Source organism: Otolemur garnettii, unplaced genomic scaffold, assembly GCF_000181295.1.
Source record: "Otolemur garnettii isolate 467f Iridium unplaced genomic scaffold, OtoGar3 scaffold00051, whole genome shotgun sequence".
Lineage (NCBI taxonomy): Eukaryota > Metazoa > Chordata > Mammalia > Primates > Galagidae > Otolemur > Otolemur garnettii.
In genome coordinates this window covers 1,424,901-1,441,188 of record NW_003852446.1, presented here as the reverse complement: position 1 = coordinate 1,441,188, position 16,288 = coordinate 1,424,901, and the positions used below count along the sequence as shown (strand labels likewise).

Below are 16,288 nucleotides of genomic sequence, written 5' to 3'. Positions count from 1 at the left end.
CAATGGTCAAAACAGAAGGCCCATTATAGGTGGAAAAACCTGTTATTTTCTTTATACTTTTTGAATAAGATGATAAACATTGGCCTAATGCCTTAAATTTACCAAGTGCTTTTAATAAGGAAGATTCTTATCAAAGGTGAAATCTAATTCAATAACTTTGAGATCTTTTAGGGTTTTCAAACTCTTTTTCAAAAAAAGTTCCCCAAATATGTACAACAGTTAAAAGTAAAATACCTCCATACCACATCCTATAGCCAAAAATTAACTCCAACTGGATCAGAGACCTAAATGTATGAGATGAAACTCTAACTCTGAAGAAAACAGAAGTAAATTTTCATGACACTGGGCTAAGCAATGGCATCCTAGATGATACCAAAAGCACAAGCAAAATAAAACAAAAAGGTAAATAGGACTTCATCGGAATTTAAACCTTGTGCTACAAAGGACAGAAAGTGACAAGACAACCCACAAAAGGAGAAAATATTTGCAGGTCTTGTTTGTCATGAGATTTTTTTTTTTTCTGTTTTTTAGTAGAGACAGGGTCTCACTCTTGGTCAAGCTACTCTTGAACTCCTGAGCTCAAGCAATCTACCTGCTTCAGCCTCCCAGAGTGCTGGGATTATAGGCACGAGCCACCACACTCGGCCTGTCATGAGGTCCTTGTATGCAGCACATACTATATCAAGAAGTCTCATGATGCAATAAAAAGACAATTTAAGAACTGGGCAAATGATCTGAATAGACATCTCTCTAAAGAGGATATACAAATAGCCAATAATGATATGTATAGATGCTCATTAGCTGCTAAAGAAGTTAACAAAGCTGTTATTTTCTTTAAAAAAAAAATGAGGTGCAGGTGCAGGGGCTCACGCCTATAATCCTCAAACTCTGGAAGGTGGAGGTGGGTGGATCGCTTGAAATCAGGAGTTCAAGACCAGCCTCAGCAAAGTGGGATGCTATCTCTACTAAAAATAGAAAAATTAGCTGGGTATGGCAGCCCCAGCTAAACAGGGGGCTGAGGCAAGAGAATGGCTTGAACCCAGGAGTTTGAGGTTGCTGTGAGCTAAGCTGAGGCCCTGGCACTCTTAGCCATGTCACAGCATGTCTCAAAAAAAAAAAAAAAAAAGGGGCGGTGCCTGTGGCTCAAAGGAGTAGGGCGCTGGCCCCATATGCCGGAGGTGGTGCATTCAAACCCAGCCCTGGCCAAAAACCGCGAAAAGAAAAGAAATAGTGTCCCACTTTGAGGAAGTCAAAGTCATACTCAGAAGCACCTCCCCGAAATCACACTGACAGGAACTGACAAAAGCAACTGCCTTTATGGAGAAAATGACTCCCTCTCCTCCCTCATCCTCCAAGTTTAACCCTAAGGTATAATAGTTCTTCTGATTTTTCTAAGTAGGAATCCTAAAATCTTTTAAACTGACAACATCCATGAAAACATGGCTGCCAAAGAGTTTATAAATTATGTATTTTTTAATAATTTTTTAAGCAGATAAGCCCAGAGGGGGAAAAAAACACAAGTAAAGGCTAAGTGCTCCACTGAGGCATTTAGAGGTTCATCTTTTTTCCACCTAGGGAACTTCCACAACAGTTTGGCTAAGCCCAGTGACAGAAATCAGGAACTAAGCGGGCCGCCAATGCTGCTGGCCACTCTGCGCAGGACTGAGTCATTTCCTGATTTGACTGCACTGTCCAATGATTCAGTCTGACTTGAACTGCACACTTAACTGGTCCAACGCCTATGGTCAGCCTCTACTGCACAGAAGCATGCATTTCAAGTAAGGTAGGAAGTGTTATAGATAAGGTAAGGTAGGTGGCAATGATGACAGAAAATTCATTAGAAATAAAGGCAGAAAGAAACAAACAGAGCTCAAGTGAGGAGAGCCCAGGCCTAGAAAACACCTCTGAAACCGCAAGGAGGAAAATTGGGCTTCCTATAGATGCCACTTCTCAGGCTTCCTGGACTGTCAGACCCAGAGTCTAGGACTGAGCATCGAAAGACTGGAATTCTAGCCCTGACTCTGTCACCGATGTGTCGTGACCTCAGTCACTCATCCATAAAGTGACCCACAAAGTCGGTTAACAGATCTAAACGGTGGTGTTCTTTATATAAAGATCTCTGTTCATCTTCTGTGTGAGGCAAAAGCTATGCTTTATACCTTCCTTTAAACGACTGCTTTTTCTTGAAGAATATCCCTTTATCTAAACAGTGGAACAATCGGGGAACAATCGGGGAAAAACAATCACATTATTTTACCACAAATCGCCATTTTCCACCGGGTCACTGGGCAGAATTCGCATTGAAGCTGTCGGCCTGCATACCATCGTCCATTAAACAGAGAAAAGGCGGTTTGGCATTCTTCTTCCCTGTAAACCAAAAATCAAAGGATGCACTTTGTAGTAACTTCCTAATGTGTCGGTTAACCCTATTATTAATAGAAATCAGGAACTAACCCTTTTATTAATTTATTGTAGGACCACCAAGTTCAGTGTTTTTGTACCACCTCATTTTATTCAAGCTCCCAGATCTCACGGTTTATTTAGGAACCCCTTTTACTAACTCTCTGAGGAGATGTGATGTGTGGAAATTAGTTTGAGTCAAAGCTTCTTAGTCTAAAAGATTGGACCATTACAAATACAGAAGTGTCTACCATCGTTAGAGGCTATTCTTTCTCAGCCAGGATTGCTATTCTTACTACAACGGTTAACCCATTAGCCATGGTACAGCTTAGGCCAAGGGCACGACGAGCAGAAATGATTCAGTAACTGCTCTCTTAGCAGCTCGGATACGCACGAGGGTTTAATCTCTGGGGGCTTTCATCTCTGGTTCTTTCAATTTAGACTTTTATATCTTCTAACCCTTTTCAATTTGGGTTTTAATTATCAAAATTATATGAGTAAGAATATAACCCTACTGTAAAAGACTCAAAACTATGTAAAGGTAAAAAGAATGGGATACGAGTGCACTATTTTCAAATCCCTTCTATATTTCTCTTCATATTTACATTTTTTCAAAATACCACACATATGAAAGCTATATATTCAGGGGAAAAATTCCAGACATCAACAGAAAAAAAAAAAGCCATGCTGTGACATAATAGGAAGATGTTCCTGTCCAGCCTACTTACGTCTGGTACTGAACATACACGTTGCCCCTCAGGTGAGGCTCCAAGTTGCAGCTGACCTAAGGAGCAATGAAGAATGCTGTCATCAAAGACTCAGGAGAAGTAATCAGTCGGCTATCACATGCACTCTGTCTAGGCCAACACTCTCCAAAGTAGTCATCAATCATAGATTCCAAACTAGGGGTACTAGCCCACCCTCACATCTATTAGAGGCATACTTCTGCACGCAGGACTGAAGCCTGAATCATCTCATCTGTATCGACCCAGGTCTGCTTTTTTCCTCACAAATATGAAATGTTTCACGCTGCATGAAAATACAGAGAATATCGATCCATATATATAATGGATTTAACGCTAGCATTTTCTATTTGTGACTGACAATGTATAAATAGGTAAAACATTAAAGACCCAGTCGAAGCACTTCCATCCTAGTCTTCACTCCCCTCCCTTACACAGGTGAGCACCATCCCGAACACAAACGTATGTGCACATACACAGACAGAGACCTACAGATGCAAATCTGGACACACATACAGGCATAGACGCATGTATTACATGCATACACCAAACATAGACGTATCCTGCATAGAAATGTGTGTATAATGGGTGTACACATATTTAGGTACACATATGCAAAGAAACATACATGTATTGATAAGTAACATTCAGAAAAGACAAACCCAATTTGTTTTTATACGACAGTATATAAAAAGGTCCTCAAATATTCATACCAGTGTTTAGCTTTTATCTTTGAAATGCACCTATACTTTTATGAATTTCTTCCAGAGTATTGTTATTAGAGTACCTAAGAGGGGGGCAGGATCCATACTCAATGAGAGTTTCTGTCACATCCTCAGAACGAAGAATAAAAGGCCTCACGAGTCCATGTCAGCGTGCAGGGGATCTTAGAGATCATTTAATCCAGTGGTTCCCAAAGACTCATTAATTTTTCACAATGAATGTGATGTTCTGACAATTTTCCTACTAAATCTACTGACTAGCTTTCCGGTGTGACTGCCAGTGTGACCAGCACGAGCTTGGCCGATGGGCTTCCATACAAATTCGTTTGCGGTTAGTGTATGCAGCTTGCTGCAGGTGACAGTGCCATTTCCATCCTAGTCTGAAGTTTTGAAAGCAGCTGTGCTATGATGCTACCCCTTCGCAGAAGCAGGACAATCCTGGACTCTATGAAGAAAACCCCTGATGTGATCCAGCCCCTTCATTTTTAGGATAAGGAAAAGGGGCGAAGAGGCAAAGTGTCGGGTTTCAGAGCACAGGGCTGGTCAAACCGCACTGCCTCCTCGGCCAGCGCCGCCAACCTGGATTGTGTAGGTGTGGCTGGGCATTTCCACGCAGTGGCTATTGCTCGTGCTGAGTAGTGCAAAGACAGGAAGGCACATGTCACAGAGAAAAAAGGTTGAGAGGGAAAGAAATTGAGAAAGAATTTTTTAAAACCTTGAATTTGGTTGCTGAAAGTTTCGCCTTGAGTTTCATGAGTAGCTCTGTTTCTTGGGTGTTCTAACTCCACACTGTCATTTCTAACTAGCAGAAAAAAACCCCACAGATTTACTCCTGTCTTTTCCCAAATTATGGGACATTTTCTCTGCCCTAGCATACAGTCATTCAGGTTCAGATCTGATGAAATCATAGACAAGGTAAGAAGCTTCACTATGTTAAGCTTCAATTAATGGGTCCTGGGAACAGCAGGGATTACACGTGGCTTTACCCTTCCTACCTTATGGAATATTTTAAGATAAGTATGTGTCATCTGAATGCCTTTTTAACCCAGTATGCTGCATCACAAACCATGGTTTTGGGGCTACAATGTTCAGTACTGAAAGTATCCAACAAATAAAAATAAGGTTTAAAAAAAAAGAATCTAGATTGATGTTCTTGTGTAGCTCCAGAAGAAAGAACGTGCACCGTGGGTGAACACAGCAAGCAGGCACGGCATATCAACAGACTCAGTGAGTGGAGTTGTCACAGTGTGTACACCACAGCTCCAGGTGAGATGCCTTCTACAGAAGAAGGAAAGAGCGCACCATCCATCACATGCAGCTTCTAAGTAAAGGCTTAGATGGCTACGTGCAGAGGACCCGCTATAGAGAATTCATTTGATGTGAAAGAGCTGGAACCCAAAGGTACCAAACAAATCAAAGCTCCTTTTCAATCCAGGGGTCCTCAAACTTTTTAAACAGGGGGCCAGTTCACTGTCCCTCAGATCATTGGAGGGCCAGACTGTGGGCCCAGGACGAGTCAGCTGCTAAGCAGGACAGGCAGCGGTGGCAAAAACACCTGGCAGTCTGGATAAATGTCCTCGGCAGGCCGCATGTGGCCCGCGGGCCGTAGTTTGAGGACCCCTGATTTCTAGACCCTAGCATTCAGGAAATACCATACTAATCCACGTTTATGATTTTGTGTGGTATCCATGACATTGCCAATAGGGTTGGGGGTATGGAAAGGGAGAGAGAGCGAAGTCACATTTGTGAGTGCCCGATTGCCCGACTTGGCCACTGCACAAGGTACCACCCAGGTGGCCTATGGCCTGGGTCTCTCATGCCACTGAGTACTGAAGGGTGAAGCAAACCAGTCCCCTCCTCCATGCACATGCCCACCTTGAACTGAATGACTTTCCCCACATTCTTAAACTCGGGGAGCACATCATCATAGAAATCTAGGAACTGCTGGTAAGTTTCCTCTTCACTGTACTCCAGGCTTGCATCGGGGTCATAGTCGTCTCTCCTGCACTGTTCCATTCCAAATGTTGTAAACATGCTTTTAATAAGAAGGGTGGGACTTGATGTTGGAAAATTATGTTTACGTGAACACCTGCATATGAAAGAAAACCTTAAATACACTAGTCGAATAGTTAAAAATTACACATAAAAGATTTGCTTTAAACTTTGAGATAAAGACTCAAGTAACTTAGCTGTTTTAACTTAACCATAAGATAAAAAAATCCCATTCAGATGCCAAGTTTCCAGCACTTAAGAAAACTGTTTTAAGACTGACCAATATATTGGTTGTCATTAAAATGTCAAGTTGAGAATGATTTCTAAGCTCATGTCATTCAGTTGCCTTTGAATGAAGTTCAAGAAGCCTTATACAGAGTGTCCATAAAGTTTGTGTGCGATTTAAAATAGTTGACCATTTTCTAGTTTATATGCTAAACCATAGGGAAAAGAAAGGTCCACTGGCATGATAGGGTATGGTGGGAAGACACAAAGATGCCACACATGGGACTCCTGAGAGGAAGACGAGAAGTAAGAATCCAGTCGATCCTGGTTCTGTACGATCTTCAATGAACTCACATTCTTAGAGAATACGGTCATCTAAGAATTTCCAGTTAGTGGAGTATTTCAGTCTCATCTACATATAGCATTTTATAGTTTTCATGGCATTTTTACATTTTTTTCCCTCTAATCCTTGTAACCTGTTTGTTAGGACAGTTGGTGCTGGTATTTCCCCCACTTTGCAAAGAAGGAAGCTGAGGCCTTGAGAAAGCACACTTTCCCAAGTCAGGCTGGGAAGAGATGGATCCAAGAAATCTGCATTAGCCTACCATCTGGTGCCTCTTCGTCATAGGGTATAATACATATCCTTTAGTTGGTTATTTAATGAAGGTTGATAACCATTATTAAGAACAGTTTTCTTTTCATTGTATAATCTGGACCTAGGCTAACCTGACCAGGTTGTACCTGGGTAATGTTTCAAAAATCCTTTGTATGAGTTTATTTTCTTATTTATTTCCTTCTCCTAAAATAAGATGAGAAAAAATATATACAGTTCAAGGTTGCAAATAAATGAATTTTCATGGTTAGGTTTCTAGGTAAAAATTGGTAAGACAATTTTTTTAAGAAAAAAAATCCACAGAACTTAGGGAGAAAGAAAGTTTGAGAATAGGGCATGTGTTGGAAAAAAAAAAAAAAAACGTGGCCCTGAAATGACTAAATGTTTAATCATACTCACTTTCCGTGTCTATAATATACAGATAAGCACCCATTAAGATCATGCATATGGAATGCCAGCATATATCGTGGCCAGCTGAGAAATGTTCCATGTCCGTTAATGTGAAATTCTGTATTTTCCAAATAAACTCTTAGATTATTCAGTTAGAGAGCTTGTAATTAGCTCCATCTTCCCTACTACCAATAAAGAGTGAGGATTCAATCTGGCTGGCAATATTAGCCAGCAAACCAAAACTTTACAAATATGAAGCAGACACAGAATAAAATGACCAAGTTATGGAGGTTAAAATTCTGCTCAAAGGATTCTTAGATGTGAATGAACTTGGCCCTGGCTCCCAGTGCATCAAATGAGCATTTGTCAGTTTGGGAACAGAGCCCATGCCCCTGTCTAGGGAAAAACCCCACTTGGCCTGGAGATCATCCTTATGATTTGAGTGTATACAAAAGGCCAGCCCTACAGCTTCTACTGAAGAGTCAGCTAAAAGAAATGATATTTAAGGTTAGGCAGTCTAAAACTGTAGTACCAAGACTGTGTGGGTCTCAGAATTACCTGAGAAGAACTGAGGCTTTCCAGTCTTGCCCCAAACTACCTGAGACCAGACCTCAAGGGGTGGGAACCCATATTCTCAAAGTAGTTCCCTACCTAGTTCTGAAGATTTGCTGTGTTTGGGAGCCACTGATCTAGACATACTAGTTACTCATTACTCTAATACTTGAAGCAAATCAGACTGCTACAAAAACACATAGATTTTACCTTAGAGTCGATTAAGGATGGCCAATAAATTGTGCAGGTATCCAAAACCCCCCTGCAATATAGCTAACTGACTCCTTCTCTTCATCCTCTTCTCGAGGGAGCACTCCTGGTACTCACTACTTTTGTTCTACATAGAATCCCCATATTGCATGCTAACAGGCCACAATCATTTATACAAGGTCATTGTTCAAAACATTCTCAGGAAAGTTACACGTGTGACTGTTACAAAACATCAATCGAAATTATTATCCATCTTCCTATTTAATGTCTTTATACAATGTTCTATGGGAGAAATCTTTAAAATATAGTGCCAGGAAAATCTTTTGTCTTTCCAGAGATATCACTCACTTTTTGAGAAGAAATATAGCTTGTTATCTGCATGGAATGTATTAAAATTCAGAGTCGAAAGAATTGCACATTCACAATAACTCACTTTCTCTTCCTTCGCTTGCTTTCAATTTCTTCTATTTTATTTAATGCAGTAGCTTGTTTGCCTTCTTCAGGTCACTTTTAGAAGTAGGTGAGATATAAACAGATACTCAGACAAAGAAGTTTTACTTTCCATTGGTAATTATGATTTTTTTTTGGGGGGGGGAGTATAACTTTCCTCAAAGCTGTGATTCCAAGAAATACTAATTCCAGAAAGGCTCTAGAATTGAACTCTATATTAACTACAAAGATAAACAACTAAGGAAATGCCTATGTTATGGAGTGTTTCTCTAATGACTTGAGAAACTTTTAACAAGAGAACAGCATAGCTGTATCATCTAGAACAAGTCACCAAGACTCTCCATAGAAGGGGAACAGAACCGCACACTTGTCTGAAGGGGTGGTGATGGATTTCCTAACTGCTAATTTCACAGAATCTTATGTCATAACTTACCACTTGAATAATGAAACTACCCCAATTGCTCTCATAGTATGATATAGTTGTGATGGCGAAAGTTCAAATGCCTGGCAAAACAGTAAGAAACAGTCCTGAACTAATTTGGCCACTGTCCTTATTTCCTTGAAATGACTCTTGGAGATAGAGACTGAGAGCCTGAGAGCCTGATGGGCCATTCCTCTTCCCTCAAGGAAGTGCCTGTCCAAGTTCTTAAGACAGGTTAGAACTTTTCCCCTTCACTCTCTTATGCCCAACAGAAGAAGAATTAAGAATCAGGCTACCACAAGTATTACATTTCAAGGAAATGTTAGACACATAGCGTACATGAGGGATCCACAGCTGGAAAAACTTAAATGCAATTTGGTTCGACTATCCAGGGAAATGCAAAATGACACTGAGTCTCAGTTGTCCCTGAAAGGTAGTTCCTGGTACATTTTTGTTTGGTGGTGAGTGTTTTACACCAATCAGTTAATTACTGCTTCTTACTGAGATTAAAAAAAAAACATTTAAGAAGCACTTCAGGTGCCAAAGGAAATAAAATCTCCTTCCTTCCCTTAGTTCCCAGTTCCTCAAAAGGATACTTTCTACTAGTTACCAGGTCCTGCAAATCCTTTCACAGATACTCTGGGCATCTACAATCCAAGCTACAAAATACAAAAGGAGATAAATACTCCACATTAGTGGCTCTCAATACTAGGGCACATTAGAAACACCTGAAGACATTTCAAAACTAAGACTGCTGAAGTCCCTGACATTCTCATTTATTCAATTTGAGGTGGGACATAATTCTCTTTTAAGCTTTCTAGATGATTCTAATGTGAAGCCAGAGTTGAGAAACACTGTTCTTTAAAAACAAAGAAATAGTATGAGGCCAGTGACTCACACCTGTAATCCTAGTACTTTGGGAGACTGAGGCAGGGGGACTGCCTGAGCCCAGGAGTTCTAGACCAGCCTGAGAAAGTGCAAGACCCTGTCTCTACTAAAATAGAAAAACCAGCTGGGCAGGTGTGTGGCAGGCCTGCTACTAGGGAGGCTAAGGCAGGAGGATTACCTGAGCCCAAGAGTTTGAGGTTGCTGTGAGCTATGACACCATAGCACTCTACTCAGGGTGACAGAGTGAGACTCTGTCTCAAAAAAAAAAAATAGCGTGAAGGCTTAAATTAAAAAAAGAAGACTATATTTTCAAGGAAGGGAAAAAACTCACAGCATGGATAATTTTGTGAATAAAATAAACCTGACAGACGCCATATGGTTTTTCATTAAATACATATGAATTTTCTTATTCATATCGCTTTTTAGGATTAATCGGATATTACGATTATGATTAGGTCTTCTCTTCTGCAGAATATGCAGTGACAATTAGCTTTTGCTTCAGATGGATTCATTTAGGAATTATTTACCTACTTTAAGTCATTCATTCATGAACAAACCATGTTATAAAAATCACCATTACCTGGTATATATATTAGGTGTTCAAATATTTGTTAGGTGACTAAAGAGATCAACACAAGGTTTCCAATGAGAAAATTGGATCGGTGCCTGTGGCTCAAGTGGCTAAGGCACCAGCCACATACACCTAAGGTGACGGGTTTGAATCCACCCCAGGCCCGCCAAAACAACAATGATGGCTGCAACCAAAAAATAGCCAGGCGTTGTGGTGGGTGCCTGTGGTCCCAGCTACTTGGGAGGCAGAGGCAGGAGACTCGCTTGAGCCCAGGAGTTGGAGGTTGCTGTGAGCTGTGATGTCACAGCACTCTACCCAGGACGACAGCTTGAGACTGTCTCAAAAAAAAAAAAAGAGAGAATTAAGATACACAGAGCCGAATCAACTTTCCCCGAGTGGCATCCATTGAAGGCAGATTTTGAACCCGGGAGCGTGTTCCTGATTCTGCACACTCTGACAATGGGAATTAAAGTGCTTTTCCTCTACTCACTGGGATCCTGTCTTTCACAGATATCTCTTTACACATGCCAAGTTTTAAAAGCCTGTTTTGGGTACAATGTGTGAGATTCAAAAAAGAAAGCCAGGCTGCTCCAGTCTCTCTAAATATATTACTTCCCATCTCAGTTAGCCACCGTGGACTCACGCAAGCACAGGAAGAAGACTTCAGCAAAAGGTCTTCCTGAAGCCGTGGAATGCAAAGGAAGAGAACTAGACTAAGCACACTCAGGGGACGGGGATGGAGGAAACAAGGATGGCAGAAGCAGAGGAGACCAGCTGGGGAAATGGAGAAGCACCACAAACACAGCAGATGCCTGATGACAAACATTCCAAACTAAAGCCCAAAAGGAAAACTTAAAGACCTCAACATTTTGAGTCACTTCATTCTGACATGATAAAACAAAGTCAGTTACCTATCTCCAAATCTGCAAGCTCCTGTTTTACTGTAGAATGGGCAATTAGCTCGATCCTTCTCCATTATCCTTAAATCCATGGGTGGTTCTGGGTTTTGCCATGTAGCACCATTTTCCAACTGTTGAAAATAACCATACCTTTACTGGTAGTGTAAAAACCTATGAAAGACTAACTGTTTCAAAATGTATTACAATCTTTTTCTGAAAAGTAAAACAGTTTCATTTAAGAATATAAACATTTTAGTTGTAATAGGCAATAATGACTTTAGAAACAACTATCCTGGGACATGAGCTCTATTTCTCTCTTGGCTCCCAGTCACTTTCCTTTATTTGGCATCACTACTGCTACTAGGGCAGTCAGCAGGTCTCCAACCATTCTGTAAAGGGTCCGAAGACTTATTAGGGAACCACCACAGACAGAAATAGAAGTTACTCTGAATCAAGGTAAACCGTCCATTGGGGTTTGTGACGTTGCTGACACACACTGTAAGGGCTCCAGACAAGTAGTCCATGGGGGTCCACACCATTTGTTTCTGTTCTTCAATAAACTTTTGTTATTGTTGTTGCATAAATAGAGGAGCCACAGGCTGGGCACCGTGTTTGACGCTTGTAATCTGGGAGGCCGAGGTAGGAGGATTGCTTGGAATTAGGAGTTGGAGACCAGCCTGAGCAAAAGCAAGACCCTGTCTCTACCAAAAATGGGAAAAATTAGCCAAGTGTGGTAGAGCACACCCTGTAGTCCCAGCTCCTCAGAAGGCTGAGGCAGGAGGATTGCTTAATTAAGCCCAGGATTTCAATGTTTCAGTGAGCTCTGATGTCACTATATTCCAGGTGACAGAGACTCTGTCTCAAAAATAAATAAATAAATAAATAAGAGCCACAGAAATGGTTCCAGATATGCAGACATGAACTAAATAGCCTATCACAAAACTAGCATTATTGGGAAAAGTTGTTTCTAAAGGAACAATAATTGGTCTCAAATTCTTAATGAAAGGTTTTGAAAATACCTCATTTTCAGCCTGATCCAGCATCTTCTGCACAGCTTCCTACAAATGGTGCAAACATAAGACTAATGAAAACCTAAGAGTCAGGTTAAGTCACAATGGTTTCTATGGTTAAGAATCCCACGTGTAACAGTCAAAACATACACATATGTGAGTGCACGCTTCAGGTTCTAGTTTTCCTTCTAAGCATAGATCTGCTGAAAAGCTTTCAAAGAATATGTAGCTGAGACTTTCTATTCAAATAGAACATTTAATAAATCACATTGGAGAATACTTAAAACAATCTTATAATAATTTCATTAATGGTAATATTTAGCATAGATGAGCATACATGTATTACCACATTCTGAGTTTTAAGAGCAGGGACTCATGAATATAAAACACAATGCTAGCTGCAACATCAAAACATTTAACAGAAGCTAAATATGACATGACTGGTAGCAATTAGCATTTAGGAGAAATTTCAAACTTTTCAATAAAGCAAAGGAAGTTCTGCAATACCCCAGTAAGTTTCTAATTGGCATTTGAACAAGTTTTAAATTATGTTCCACAGACTTCTTTTCCCCCAGGTCCTTAAAGCATTACATAAGACTCATATGTCTGGCTGCTTACTTGATAACTCTACCTTGCCATGCAGAATCCTCAGTAACTTAATGTGCTCAAAACCCTCCCCTGTCCTGACCCACCCAAACACCCCTCTCATTAAATAGTGCTGCCATTTGTCTGTCTGTTCAATCTAAAAACCTGAAAGTATGATTTGAATCCCCCTTCCCTTCTCATCCCTCCCAATCTACTAGCTAGAATCCCACTAAGTCTGCCTTGACGTACCCCCAATCCATGACTTTTCATCATGAAGCACTACCCTCATCCAAACCACTATCATCTCCTGCCCAGAACCACGGCCTCTGACTAGTCACAGTATTTCTGCTCTGGCCTCCTTGGCCACTGCTCCCCCTTCTATATAGAAAAGTTAGAATTGATCTGTTAAGGGTTAAGATATAGGGGAACATGGCGGCTTATGCCCACAATCCTAGCATTTTTGGAGGCCAAGGTAGGAGGATCACTTCAGGGCAGGAGACCAGCCTGAGCAACAACAGTCTCTATATTTTGTCTCTACAAAATATAGAAAAATTAGCCAGGCATGGTAGTGTGCCTGTAGTTACTGCCTGAAGCTACTCAGGAGGCTGAGGCAGAAGGATCACTTGAGTTCAGGAGTTTGTGTTTGCAGTGAGCATCGTACGATGATGACGCCACTACACTCTAGCCTGGGCAACCCTGTCTCTAAACAAACAAACAAATAAAAAAGTAAAGCTATGAATAAGATGAGGTCACTCGGGTCTTAAAAACCCTTCAATGGGTCAGGCAGTGGCTCATGCCTGTAATCCCAGCACTTTTGAGAGGACAAGGCAGATGAATCTCTCTTGAGCTTAGGAGTTTGAGACCAGCCTAAGCAAGAGCGAGACTCTGTCTCTATTAAGAATAGAAAAAAATTAGCTGGGCATCATGGTAGGTACCTATAGTCCCAGCCACTTGGGAGGCTAAGGGAGGAAGATCGCTTGAACTCAGGAGCTTGGGGCTGCTGTGAGCTAGGTTGATGCCATGGCCCTCTAGCCTGGGCAAGAAAGTGAGACTTTGCCTCAAAAAAAAAAGACAAAAAACGGGGGTGGTGCCTGTGGCTCAAAGGAGTAGGGCACTGGCCCCATATGCTGGAGGTGGCGGGTTTGAACCTAGCCCCGACCAAAAACTGCAAAAAATAAAGAAAGAAAGAATAGGAGAATATTCAATATATAAAAAAAAGACAGAAAACATAAAACAACCTTCAGTGGCTTCCCATGACATGCAACATAAAATCCAAACTCCTCCTTCAAATGCAGGAGCCCCTGTATGATCTAACACTACCCCCCAACCCTGGCCCTGCCCCAGCCTCCTCCTATCCCTCTCCTTCAGTCTCTGTTTCAGGGACTCTGGCCTTCTTTTAGCCTCTGGGCTTCAGGCCTCTTCTCCCTGAGATCTTTGCACTCAGGTGTCAACTCAAATATCAGTTCCTCAGAGATTTCCTTGACTAGACAATCGAAAAAGGTACTTCTCTATCTGTATTACTCTATCACTTAGAGTATCTGCTTTATTTCTTTGGAACACTTAATATATTATAACATTTTAAATGATCTCTTTTTGCTTACTTACTGCCTGACACTCCTATCTAATAAGATAACTCAAAGAGAGCAGGGACTGTGTTTTTCACTGTTCTATGTCTGTCTACTATAGAAGTGGCTAGCACATAGCAAAAACACATATTGTACATTCCTTCATATATGCTTAAACTATTTTATTTTACCCATTTCTCCTTAATGTCTCACCAGATTTCTTTTGAACCAAAAGCATTTAAAAGAAGTGTTAGCTTTTACCTAAATCCTAAAAGACCTCAGTTGAACACTCTACTCTTAGAATGGGATTTGATTCCTCTCTATAAAAAATGACAAGCTTTGGCTCAGCACCCTTAGCTCAGTGATTAGGGCGCCGGCCACATACACTGGAGCTGGCGGGTTCGAGCCCGGCCCCAGGCCAGCTAAACAATGATAACTACAGCCAAAAATAGCCATATGTGGCTGGCACCTGTAGTCCCAGCTACTTGGGAGGCTGAGGCAAGAGATTCACTGAAGCCTAGGAGTTGAGGTTGATGTGAGCTGTAACACCACAGTACTGTACCCAGGGCAAGATAGTGAGACTCTGTCTCAAAAAACAAACAAACAAACAAAAAATGACAAGCTCCAAACAATTTTTCTGATCTTTAAAAAGCTAGTATGATCTTGCCTCATTTGAAAAGCCACACCAGCTGGGTATGGTGGCTCATACCTATAATCCTAGCACTCTGGGAAGCCGAGGTGGGTGGATTGCCTGAGCTCAAGAGTTCAAGACCACCCTGAGCAAGAGTGAGACCCCCATCACTACTGAAAATAGAAAAAATTAGCTGGGTGTCATGGTGGGTACGTGTAGTCCCTGCTACATGGGAGGTTGAGGCAAGAGGATCACTTGAGCACAACAGTTTTTTGTTTTTTTTGTTTTTTAGAGACAGAGTCTCACTTTATCACCCTCAGTAGAGTGCCATGGCGTCACAACTCATAGCAACCTCCAACTGCTGAGCTTAAGAGATCCTCTTATCTCAGCCTTCCAAGTAGCTGGGACTACAGGCACCTACCACAATGCCCAGCTATTTTTTTTGTTGCAGTTTGGCCGGGGTCACGTTCGAACCCACCACCCTCGGTATATGGCGCTGGCATCCTACCCACTGAGCCACAGGCACCACCTGAGCACAACAGTTTGACGTTGCTGTGAGCTATGATGCCACAACACTCTACCCAGGGTGACAAAGTGAGACTCTGTCTCAAAAAAAAAAGAGAGAAAGAGAAAGAAAGAAGCAAGGAAGAAAAGCAAAGGGTGTCTAAAATCAGCATTGAAATTGACTGATGGTCTGAGACTCAGAAAACAAAGGTTGTAGAGGCTGTTTCTACCCTGTCATGACTAGGATGTAAACACATGCACTTTTCCCCAAAAGTAATTAACTACCTAATGTTATGCCATTCAAATTTAGGAATATTACAGAAAAGATACCTCCTGATGAATCAGCTGAGAAAAGATGAGAGATGATAGCTTTGAAATAAATATACTATTAAGAAATAGCAGAAAAATGTAACAAATCAATATTTTAAGAAGAATCCTGGAAGATAGAGAAGACATATCCATATACCTTACAGATTTTTTTTCTTAGTAAATAACTTTGTTAGCTACAATTACCTTTATAGCCCAAGTTAGAAAGGAAGTCAAGATTTAAAAAGATTTAATAAAATGTATTTCCTAATTCTTCAATATTTGAGTTTCTGATTTCTTTAAATCTACTAATTCTTGCTGATGTATCATAAGAAATTAGATCTCTTATGAACTAGATAAATATGGAAACCAAACAAAGTATTATTTTGTTTTTGGAGATAGTCTCACTCTGTCACCCTGGGTAGAGTGTTGTGGCATTACAGCTCACAGCAATCTAAAACTCCTGGGCTCAAGTGATCCTCTTGCCTCAGCCTCCTGAGTAGCTGGGACTACAGGTGCTTGCCACAGTGCCCAGCTAGTAGAGATGGGGTCTAACTCTTGCTCAGGCTGGTCTCAGACGCTTGAGCTCAGGCAATCCACCCACCTCAGCC

General features: G+C 41.1%; 1 protein-coding gene across 1 annotated transcript in view; it reads right to left on the bottom strand.

Annotated features, from left to right (window-relative positions):
- The window catches only part of ZRSR2 (zinc finger CCCH-type, RNA binding motif and serine/arginine rich 2), a 29,413-nt gene that overhangs the window by 1,077 nt on the left and 12,048 nt on the right, over positions 1-16,288 (bottom strand). The window contains exons 6-10 of the mRNA XM_003791866.3: positions 12,096-12,134; positions 11,089-11,207; positions 5,741-5,954; positions 3,129-3,184; positions 2,258-2,367 (exon numbers count right to left, since the gene is read on the bottom strand). Coding sequence (XP_003791914.1) covers positions 2,258-2,367; positions 3,129-3,184; positions 5,741-5,954; positions 11,089-11,207; positions 12,096-12,134 — 538 coding nt within the window. The remainder of the gene's footprint in view (positions 1-2,257; positions 2,368-3,128; positions 3,185-5,740; positions 5,955-11,088; positions 11,208-12,095; positions 12,135-16,288) is intronic.